This window comes from Pseudomyrmex gracilis, unplaced genomic scaffold (genome assembly GCF_002006095.1).
Source record: "Pseudomyrmex gracilis isolate BER0280 unplaced genomic scaffold, ASM200609v1 scaffold_184, whole genome shotgun sequence".
Classification (NCBI taxonomy): Eukaryota; Metazoa; Arthropoda; class Insecta; order Hymenoptera; family Formicidae; genus Pseudomyrmex; species Pseudomyrmex gracilis.
The window spans coordinates 30954-43517 of NW_018020768.1; the positions used below are offsets into that span (position 1 = coordinate 30954).

Consider the following 12564-nt stretch of genomic DNA (forward strand, 5'->3'; position numbering starts at 1 on the left):
GAAACGTTTCAGTAAAACGTTCTGAGAACGTTTGCTGAATGTTAGGAGAATGTTAGTCCTGAGCGAACTTCTAACATAACAAAAACGTTTTTCACTGTTACTGTTCTAACATTCGCCGAACATTCTGAGAACGTTTTTATGCTACTTGGGATGAGTAAAAAAATAATATTACGTACGTATATCTTACTCTCTTGAAAATTGTGGTGTTGTAGAGATTCTTGTTTTTAAAAATTAATATAATTTTCTTATTTAATCATAGATTTTGTTTTGTATTATCGTATTGTAATAGTATATGAAATCGAAGTTGCTTAGACAAATCAAATGAAACGGTTCAAAGAAACAAAACAGACAAAACTTCTACATCCTGCCATGAACGAATTGAAATAGACATTGCTCTTGCCGCTAAAAGATCCGTTATCGCTTTAGATTTATAAACCTCTAAAAAATTTATTTTTTGTAATTATAAAAATTTTAAGTGTATATTATTTAGAATAGTAATAATTAATAGCAATAATTAAAAATATATATTATTTAAAACAATACTTAAATCTACATTTTGCTAATGTACAATGACGCAGTGTATTGAATACTTTGAATTAACCCATTTGCATCATATCATAAGCGCATATATGCGCTTATATAAATAATTAGATTCTATTCCGTTTATTTTTGTGAATCTATAATGAGGTAAAAATTCTTTATTTATGCAATATTGATTTTATTTTTCATATTTTGTAACATTTTCATTAAAATTTAAATACAGTAAAAAAAATTTTTCGTGATAAAAACGAATTTTTGACTTTTCTTTGTGATGCAAATGGGTTAATAATGAATATAAGTTTTACACACTGTAAACCTTCTACCTTTTTATCTTTGATCAAATATCGGACCCATATTAGTTTCTTAGAATTTGTAAGAAACTTCAGTTACTTAGATACCAAAATTTTACACAGCCTGTCTTAGTTCATTTCACATTTTATCATATTATATTATTGCATAGATGTGAACTGCAAAAATCTACAATAAACGTCTGAAGTTTAGCGTATCTACGGTAAGCGTATATAATCTCGAAAAATATGACAATATATAGAATGTTTGTGTCTAAATTTCAAATAAAGATATTAATTTTTAAAGTAAAATTAAAATAGAAGTTATTTATAAAGAAGTTTGTAATCTTGTATATTTATATAAGTAACAGTAAAACAATTTGATAAGAATTATCAAATTAAAACGTTTAAAGTTTTAAGAGCGTTAAGTCTTTGTTTAAAGTTTACTTACAAATCTATGAAAATGATCAGGTTTTTGATATGTTGTAAAAATGTAATAACTTTTGCAAGTCTTTGCGATTACCTCGCGGAACTGACAAAGCGGTCGCTTTGGTTGAGTGTTCATTTTGTTACGTCTTGAAGACTACATGGTTCTTTTTTCTTGCAACGCGACGCGCCGACATATAATAAATTCTCTTTTTTTAGTAAATAGTTAGAAGCAATAAATAACTAGAACGGAGACTCAAACTTCAAAACAATAAGAACGCAAATAGCTCGAAAAAAATAAACCGCGCCTAGTAATAACTCTAAAAATTTCATCTTGAGAATTGATGACAAGCAACAAAAATTTATTCTTTAAACATTTCCGAGCAACTTTCCAAACAAACCCGGGTCGAGAAAAATAGAGCTTATAAAAATTAGAGCGGCTGACGCAAACAGCCCTTACAGAAATTTATTAGTGATGTGGCTAAAATATTACTTGTTTTGAGTAATTCAGCAGTGATTTTAATACTCAAAATTACTGTCAAATTGTGCTTTAATTACTCAAAATAAGTATTATTTTGGCTACGTTAGTAATAAATTTCTATAAGGGAGAATTTACCATTAAGAGCGGTAACTAAAATTTTTTATTTATCACTCGTTAAACATTTAAGGCTCTATCGAAAAAACAAACTCTCTCCCTCTTTTCTCTTCTTTGAAAATCGGGCAAACTGTCCGAAATAGAGTGATCGTCGGCTATTGGCGATCCCAGAAAAACTAATTAACAAATAAAATTTCCAATGCTCATACTTTACGAGAAGAAGACCCGAATCTACCGACACGATTGAAAGAGCTCTACGGGCTCTAGGTTCCCTCACTTTTTCACAATTTTATTATAAAAAGAGCAACTTAGCCGACACCGGCATCATTATTTTCAAAGTGCAAGATCAAAGTGCAAAATCAAAGTTCCTTTCCTCGAGCAAAGCGAGTAATAATGAATGCGCGTTATGCTGATAACAAGTGCCAAGGAACATCAAAGCCGCATCGGTCTGATGCAACCCGTATCGCCGAACACATAGCCGCTAAGTTGTATTAGAATAAAAAGACACCGCATTTCAAGCAAGTAGTAAGTCCACACATAATTTATAATTACTATTATACGTAGATTCTATCACTCACGAAATCCAAATTCTAATCTCGAGGTTACTATTCGGAAACTTATTGTAGACGCATAAAATCATTGAAAAACCGCCGAGAAATATCACGAAGGCAAACTATTTCCTCACGACTTTCCCCTGTAAACGACCTCGACGGGAGAGCAGTTCGCGATTTCAATCGCGAATAGCATCCGATCGAGAGACAGGTCGTCTCCTTTCTTAATCACTCTTCTCTTAGCCGTTGCGAATGAAATTTAATGCCAATAGAGACAGAAATTAGTTCCAAATATTAACTCCTTGTACACATTATTAATATACAGAGCAACTTATTAAGAATCTATCCCGTTTAAGTGGAACCTTGTCGGTCGCGTTCCAACCGCAAACACTAGCGGCATCGAAGGTTACGCAATCAAAGGTTACGACGAGCGGTTGCCCTCGCTTTGAGCGAAGCGGAGCCGGATAGGCCCACCACTACCGCGTCCCTTTTGTCGCAGATAAGACTAGAAGACAACAACGACAACAACAACAATAATAACGACAACAACAGTAACAATAACGGAAACAATTATAATAACCATCTAACAGACGATACCCGCGGCACTCACACAAAAACCCTTTCACGCGCTCAAACGACACACATACAAATACGCACTCACCCGATCACACACATACATACACACACACACACATTGCGACGACGATTCGGTATGAATCTCCTTCGTGCTCTCCCATAAGTTTCGATCCTCCCGCGGACAACCTTCCGCTCTCATCTCCTCGCCCTCATCTCCCCACTCTCTCTCTCCAACATACCTCGAGCCCTTCTATTTCCGTGTTAGTTCCGCAAATGCAATCTGCACCAAAGCCTCCCCACGCCCCTTCGTTCTCCTTCTTCTTTGCCATCTACCTCACCAAAAACAGGTCCTATAGATGAACAACCGACCGATTCCATTCGACCCCACCCCTCTTCATTCCCCAAACTACATTTCCTCGCTTTCGCTAGCACTTATAAAATCGCGAAACCATCCAAGCAACATTATATTGTCGATCCTCTTATCATTAACTCTTTCGAACTTTTCGACATTATCTCCTCTTACCCTTCTGACGCACTAGTCACCGTCAAATTCCCTTTTCTCGACGACCTCCGCTTAGTTCTTGTATCTCAGTTTTATAGAATCTTTCTTCCTGGCTCATCGAAAATCCTCAAAATAATTGTAATTGACCTGGATTGAGTCCGACAATCATGCCACGAATCGGCGGTACACACTTGCACCTGTCACACTCACATCCCTGTAATAATCCGCCGGAGGACCCTCACATACACTTTCGCGTTACACATATATATTGTCTTCTCCCGTCTCCGAGCGATGACTCACTGATTTATTGTTAATTTCGCGACACATGCACACTACATGCATCTACACTACATACCAAATAACAAGAACATCTGTAATAAAACCAATACGCGATATGAATAAATTAATATTTTGCATGATCAACTCATTTTACTGAATCGACTTCTCATTTCTATATCCTCGATCGATCGCACGATCCCGTCCTTAGTTAATAGAGCCTAAGCTCTAGACTTAAAAAGGAACCGACGAGCGGGAAAACATAAAACGAAATAAAATCGACATGTGCTGTTGATCCGCCTGTGAGTGCAAACAAACTCGCTCGACTCTGTCACAGCAGGACTTCCTATCCTGCTGCGCGAAGACAGAGAAGACAATAGCTGTCTGTTGCGCTCCACCAAAGCCCGACCGTAACCATGGGCCAAAACGTAACAATTTCATACAAGTGCGCCACCGTCGTCTTCTAAGAAACATATATATTTTTTGCTACTTATTTTAGAATCACTTTGTTTTCCACGTAGAAGAAGTACTTTCACACAAATGTGGAATATCTGGGCAGAGCGAGAAGTAAAATCTGTAACGTCATCTGTCTTCTTATTAAATAAATTTGACGTTCACAGTCGATGTTCATAAGCAGTAACACAGCTCAACAGAAAATAATCGAGTCAAACTAAAAATAATGAAATTAATCACGTATTTCGTATCTACATACATAATTTCTATTATATGTTATCACAGAACACAGCAAATATACTAGTAATAAAACTAAAATAAATTATCATGATTTTCTATGTGGACCTTGCACTTTTAATCGTGACCGTAGTAAACAAACTCGCTTGTATGATGACAGACTGGACTATCATTACGCTGGATGCACGCTGATTAGCGGATCTTTATTAATTAATATTTTGTTAATTATTGCGAATCTTCCAAAGTGATATAGGACTTTTTATCTTAGAATAACCCCTTCCACCTACCTACGAGCGGTAAGACGGCAATTACCAAACATCCTGTAAATCTTTAAACAGAGTTGTTGAGTAATACATGCATTCTGCAACATGTTATTAAGTATATACGTCAGCACAATAACAAAAACAATGCAGATCGCAATGGAACAATAAATGATATATCGGACAGTGAACTTTATTGGACTTGAGTTCAAAATATTCAGAAAAAAAGGACAAATATCTTGTTACATATAATTTTAACACTGATGATCTATATTTAACAGCTCCAAAAGAAGTAGTTGGCCAATTTTGTTGTACATAAACGAACTTCCCCCGTCAGAACGATCCAATCATATACTGATGTGCGCTTTATGGATAGAAGGTAAAGAACCAACGATGATGAATACGTTTTTAAAACAATTTGTCGAAGAAGCAATACAATTGTCTGAAAAAAGTATTGTGATCAATCACAAAAAAAAAACAGATTATATTTAAATTTGCGCCACTGTGTTGTGCAGTTGACTCTGTAGCTCGGCCTATTATTCAAAATAGATTACAATATAATGGTTACTACGGTTGTTCATGGTGTTACGCCTGTGAGAAATATTTGCATGGAACTGTGCGTTTTTCATTTTGTAAACTTGATAGTGATGATCTTCTTCGAAATCACGAAGCCCATTTAGCTGACATTAGAGAAGCTGAAGACCGAAATTACTAGGTTAGAGGTGTAAAGGGTTACTTCATTATATTGGAATTACCGCACTTCAATGCCGTCTGAGGATTTTTGTATGAGTTCATGCACCGCACTTTGCTAGGAGTACAAAAACAAATCGAAGAAAGTTGTTTTACTCAAGATTCTCTAATATGTTTAAGCAAGGCTCAACGAAATAAGGTGAATAATCGATTAATCGGCATTACTCCAATCAAAACAATTCAACGTCTACCAAGACCTCTGACTGACAAGTGTAAAGCTTCGGAATGGCTTTCGTGGTCATTGTTTTACTGCTTGCCTTGTTTCGATAGCATTATACTACCCGATATCCAGGATCATCTAGCCCTGTTGATAGAGAGCTTATTTTTACTACTGCAGAATAAAGTCACTGCTGAAGAATTAAAAAAAAAAATGCGAGATAGATCTTCTTTGCTTCGTCGCAGAATTTGAGATATTATATGGTGAAGAATATGTGACGTTCAATATTTACAGTCTACTGTATATAGCAGAATCGGTAAGACTATGTGGATCTTTATGGGCTTCTGCTTTTACTTTTGAAAGTACAAACTGTAAGGAAGAATCATTACAAACGGCTAAAATCGAATCTCTATATGTATTATTCTCTTATATTCTTCTATGTATTATTCTTTTATGTTTTCGAATTTAACGACTGATAATTTCACGATAAACTTGTATACCTGCGCGATTGTCAAGGTGACAAACATATACGATTCTCCTCTTTGCGATGCTTGTTGTTTGCCGGTTGACGACTCAACCGACAATTTTGAAGAAAGAAAAATACGATAACATCGCCGAGGACCGAGGTGACGAGAAAAAGGGCTTGCGGAGCCAGAGCAGAAAGAGTCCGTAGCCGTCGATAAGAACGNATCAAGAGACGCGAGAGATCGAAGCGCGATAGATCGTTAGAGTCGTTCAATTAAGTGCATTTATGTATTATCTTTATAATAAAGTTAAACAATACACTTTTATATAAAATAAAGTGCTTAATTTAATCATAATATCCTACAAAACTTTCATCTGAAACACCAAATAGGTGATCCAAAGAGCGTTGACAGTCAGATTTGCAAAAAGTATCTGTAAAAGAAATTGTGAAGATGGCAAACAGATCATAGAAGAAATACTTCGGACGTTTGTTGAGATTATTGCAAGCATTTATTTACTGAACGTAAACATTGTACTACAGATAAAATTGCCGGAGAAACAGTTCTGTTGAGTCTTGGTCGACAATTGTGTAATATGTATATGAACGATGCATTTACAAACATGATTTTTATCACAGTATCAGTCACAAGCAAAAAAACAAATGATTCTGCTGTGCAAATAATTACTAATGAATGCGCTCAAATAACGGCAATAGTTGCCATCGACAATGAATGCTTTATTGATATTCGAAAAATGATTACAGAACATGTATTTAATGTACCTCATTATTTTAAAGTACTTAGTTATAGTGAGAATACGACTAGAATCCCCATATATAATATTAAAGAAAAACTTGTATTAATTAAACACACAAACGGTATGCCGTATTCCTAATATCTGTAACATGTAGACATTGACAGATCATCTATATTTTAAGAGACTTGTACTTGTAAATAACGTGTTAATAATAAATAATAATAATAGAATGTTTTGTTTTTATTTGCATTACTTTTTTCTTATATAAAGTACAAGAATATATTTCCAAATTTTAACGTTTAGTTTCAGATGTTAAAATATTTTTCAAATTTTTAAACTAAAGATGGTAAACATTTTTCCAACACTTTTCTAATTTGCATACTCTAAAAAACGAATATTTGGAGAGAGATATTTGTATGGGTTTATGTATCCGACAGCTCACTTGCGGATAGAGATGAACGAAAATTATAGCATGCGGACAAAAAACGTTAAGATTCGTATATGTAATTGCGAACAGATACAGTAAAAAATGGAGGCTTCTAAGATGCAGACAAAACCCATTAAGATTCTTATACAGAATTGTGGACAGATGCAGTTAAAATTGGCGGCTTATAAGATGCAAACAGAATCCATCAAAATTCTTACACGTAATTGCGGACAAATAGTTGCGTGCACAATGCAGACAGAAGTCGTTAGGATTGTAATATGTATTTGCAGAGAGATGCAGATAAAATTGAATTACCTACAAAATACCGACAAAAACGGATAAGATCCATCACTACAAATCCTGATTTTTCTAAGTTGCAGCGGTCTTGCAGTTAAAAACGAATAGATAGGCTACCAATTCAGTATTGCAGACAAAACAGTCAGAAACCGATAGAAATCCTATCCGTTTTTGTCTGCGTCAATCGGAAAGTTTTACCAGGGAAGTGAGCATCTTATGGACTGTGAAGGAGATGTAACACGGATTCAATACTATAAAGTACATGGTCGAAGCTCAGACTTTAGCATAATGGAAAATGCATAAAAGAATCAACCAATGAAAGTCTTCTAAAACAAAAAGTAAAGGATGAAAATAGGAGGCTGAGTTGGTTGATTCTTTTATGTCTTTTGCGTTGTACATTACGCAAAAGTCTGTGCTTCGGCTCATATCGTTTATCATACTTATGTATGAATATCTGAATCATATTTGTTTTACTTTGTACATAATGCACATCTTATATATATTTACATATATATTGTAATGACTTATACATAATTACATAGTAGACAGAATTTATATAAAAGTATACAAAAATCATTGTGAACATTAAATATATATATACAAGATGATTCAGAACAATCCGTTAAAAATATATATTCTTGACTAAATTTTAATACAACTTTTTATTGTAGGTGACAAGCAGAAAATTTCTACATATATATTGTAAACAGAATTCGAATAAAACGGTTTGTATCCCACTCCCTAGACAGGAGATAACGGCAGGTAGAGATAACCAGACAAAACAGGGAACAACAGAGTCTCGGTTAAGTCGTCTCGGCGTGTACATGTATCGAGTCTGACAAAATATACACATACTTAATCACTCAGCATTTTCAAAAGAAGAAAAGACTTATATTTATATCCGACCGTCTTATCGTCCCGTTTCCGCCTGTTTTATCCTACATTATTTGGAAAAATTTTGTCTGAAGTTTACTGTGTGAGTTATTAATAAAAATAAGTGACTTACCACGAGTCAGACACAAGAAATAGGCAGGAATAACATTTCACGCGGCCGATTATGTGTGGTGCCTGACACAATCAGCTGATCGCTAATACTGTTTCTGCATCTTTCTTTGTCTCTCTCTTTTTCTCTCTTTTTCTCTCACTTATTTATTTATCCTTCGTAATTTTTATCACTTAATCTGTGCATCACATAAATTACTGTGTCAATCACAGTGAATTGCGCCACTCTTGCCTATCTCTTATATCCGACTCGTAATAAATCTCAACAATTTTTATTAATAACTCAAAAAGTAAACTTTAGACAAAATTTTGCCAAATAAAATGTTGTCTTAAAATTTAGTCAAAAATATATATTTTCAAAAATATATGTTTTGTTTTGAATCACCCTGTATAATGTTCACAAGTGCATAGTAGATAATGGATAGTGCGCACTTAAATATAATCGTATATAGCAATCACTCCGTTTATATATAATTATACATATATATATATAATATATTTGCTCTATAATTCGTAATTATATATATAATAAGAAATATATAAGGCCTTACGAACCAGGATGTTTGAGCGGAAACTGTGCGTGTATATATATAAATACACATGTAACAAATTCAACTTGTAAATTTTTACAAGTGAGTGTTTTTTGAATTAAAATCTCAATTCTTTTTTCACAATATTTTAAAATTAGTTAGGGGGGTATCCGGGGCCTTTCATATGTGAGATGCAAATCCAGCATCCCGTCTGAATTTAAGAATTGAGATTTCAATTCAAAAAACACTCACTTGTAAAAATTTACAAGTTGAATTCGTTACATGTGTATTTATATATATACACGCACAGTTTCCGCTCAAACATCCTGCGAATGGCTCGTAAGGCCTTATATATATTTCTTGTTATTAATTTCAACGAGCCTTAAGTCGTAATTGTTATATATATATATATAATCCTGCGTACTTGTGCTGCATACTTGTATTCAAATGTGCATAACTATATATATAGTGTTGCGAGATGCGGCGCGTGTTGTCCACGCGGTATAAGAAGATGTTCGTCGAACGATCGATCGCTTTGGATGTTTTTGTTCGGGTAGCAACGGGGTTTGGTTACGGCAAGGTTCAAGAGCTTTAGAAAAAAGCTGGACTCGGAATCGACGAGAGGTTGGCTCGGGGTTTCCTCGCGTATTTACCGCGGCCTTTGTAACGCGTTCGTGAATAAAGCTCTTGTGTGATATACGCTGTGTTCCTTTCTTTCCGCGGAGCGCAGCAACACGGCGGTGACGCGTCAAAACGCGGTCGCGAGTGCAATAATATGTATACAACTATACATAATTTATTCAGTTCATACATATGAAAAAAGCTAGTTTTTAAATATCAAAACTGTTATCATTATGAAAACAATGCTATCAGAAAATTATCATTATTGTTGAAAACAATGCTTTATCATCGAATAAAGTTCACATCATTTTCTATGCGATCGAATTGTAGTTTAGCTCATTTACGTGGTAGGTGTACAGAAAGAACTAAGTGCTGAAGTTCTTTATTCTTCAACAATATAGATCAAAAGTAAAGTGATTTTGCAGTGACAAAGAAATTTGTGAGTTTTTCATTACTAATATTTCGCACTTTTCATTTATTATCTAATCGTGATTTATAGATTTTAATATTTTAGTTACTATGAGTGAAGACGCTAATACATTTATACCGGCCTTTTACTCTCATCGGAGTGTTTTTATTACTGGTGGCACAGGTTTCATTGGTAAAGCATTATGTGAAAAATTACTCAGATCTTGTCCGGACATTAAAGAAATATTTCTGTTGATACGGCCACAAAAGAATTTAACTATCAATGATAAGCTCAAGAAGATGTTAAATAACAAAATTTTTGACACATTACGAAGCGAACGGCCATCCAATCTCGATAAACTCATTCCTATAAGCGGAGACGTAACTGCTAAAGACTTGGGATTGTTGCCAAACGACAGACAATTGTTAATCGAAAAAGTATCGATAATTTTTCACATTGCGGCTATCGTTCGTTTTGATGAGAGTCTCAAAAATATAATTTTCAGCAACTTGCGAGCAACGCGCGACGTTTGTATTTTAGCCCAGTCTATGAAAAATATAGTAGTAAGTTTTTTTTTCTACATATTTGTTTGCAAGTAAATTTCTTTCTGTAGCTTCGCGTGCTCATTAGACAGAATTCTAACAATATCGTAATGTTTCGATTTACAAATTTATGAAAAAAGGCTTTACATCATGTGAGCTCGACGTACACACAAAGCGACAAACCCGTAGTGAACGAAGTCTTGTATCCCTTGAAAATCGACTGGAGGCAGACGATCAGGATCGCTGAGTCTGTTGACGAAGAAATTCTAAAAATATTCACAGCAAAGTAATTCTATATTAAATAATAGTTCTTGTCAATGAATGACCTCAGGTTCAGAGATAATAATCGAAGAATATGAAATAACAAGGCGTTACTGAACAAATTGCTGGGTGTTATGCAGATGTATTTGGATATGTATTTGGATATGTATGATGTATTTAGTCTAAACGACATCCTTGACTCAACAACACTGTTTTATCATTTTGACCAATATCAACATTCTATTTTATATTTATTGATAATGTCGTTATTTTAAATGTGAGAAGGTTTTTTTTTTGTAATAGAGTACACTGAAGAAGACTTTAAACAAAAGTCGAAACGTTTGTAAATTTTATTATCCAAATACATCTGCATAACACCCAGCAATTTGTTCAGTAACGCCTTGTTATTTCATATTCTTCGATAATTCTATATTATTACAAACGCGCATATATATAAAATATATACGTTGTGTATATACTACTATTGTAATATTATTTATATATGTTACTATTGTAACATTTTAAAATATTGGTTAGGTATATTTGTTGATTGCAGATATATAGGAACGTTTGCAAACACGTACATTTTTACAAAAAGATTGGCCGAGCAAATAATAAGTGACTTTTCGGAATCACTGCCTTGCATTATCTTTAGACCGTCTATAGTTATATCAACAATGGGGGATCCTGTACCAGGTTGGACTGACAATTTCAATGGTCCAAATGGCTTGAATGTTGGCACTGGTATTGGGATATTACGCGTACTTTCTTTAGATTCTAATATAAATTGCGATTTTATCCCGATAGATTTAGTAATCAGAGCAATGTTAATCGTATCTTGGAAACGCGGAATACAAAGGTATGTAATCAAGTCGTTCTTTAGTACTTGAAACATTTTTTCAATTACTGGCGAAAGTGCGTTAAACTTCATAAAATTTTCTATAAACAGTATTTCTGAGGACAATAGCCTTCACATTTATAACAGCTCTTTGTGCAACATAAAAAGCATAAGTCTCGGCGAAATGATAAGAACTGGAGTACGTGTCTTCTATGATATTCCTATAGAACGCATGATTTGGAAACCCAGTGTGATTATGACAAAAAGTCGTTTGCTATATTACATATTGGTGATAATATTACATATTGTGCCTGCATTATTCATAGATAGAATATTAAAACTATTTGGTGCAAATCCGATGTAAGTTTTATATATAAAACTTTATATTTACACGCCATATTTTCGAAAATATGCGATACCGAATTTTTTCTTAAATTAAGTCCTTAAGTCTTAATTGTTTAAGATTTTCTGTATAAACGTAACACCTTACTTAATTCATTTAGGCTACTACAATTGCAACGAAAAGTATATGTAGCAAACCATGCTCTGTCGTTCTTTATAAGTAATTTTTTGCAATTTAATAATACAAATTTGATAAGTGTATTTGAAAATCTGAGCGCTGATAATAAAAAGGAATTTGATTACAAAGAACTAATAAAGATTAACGTGGAAGAATATATCAGGTACGTATAAAAGCTCACGGTATGCACCAAGTACACAGTTTGTCCGGAAAGTTCCCGGACTACGTGAATTAAAAATCGAAAATGAAAGATATGGTTTATTAAACAAGTTTACACTTCAAGGTA

At 34.0% G+C, this 12564-nt stretch overlaps 1 protein-coding gene across 2 annotated transcripts in view; it reads left to right on the plus strand.

The window, feature by feature from the left end:
• Positions 1–10018: 10018 nt before the first annotated feature.
• LOC109858055 (fatty acyl-CoA reductase 1-like) overlaps positions 10019–12564 on the plus strand; it is a 4849-nt gene continuing 2303 nt past the window's right edge. The window contains exons 1-6 of one of the 2 annotated variants that reach the window (XM_020434933.1): positions 10019–10147; positions 10208–10680; positions 10800–10945; positions 11477–11779; positions 11870–12118; positions 12262–12441. In XM_020434933.1, the coding sequence (XP_020290522.1) occupies positions 10228–10680; positions 10800–10945; positions 11477–11779; positions 11870–12118; positions 12262–12441 (1331 nt within the window). In that variant the 5' untranslated portion in view covers positions 10019–10147; positions 10208–10227. The remainder of the gene's footprint in view (positions 10148–10207; positions 10681–10799; positions 10946–11476; positions 11780–11869; positions 12119–12261; positions 12442–12564) is intronic. The other variant, XM_020434932.1, reaches the window with a different exon arrangement.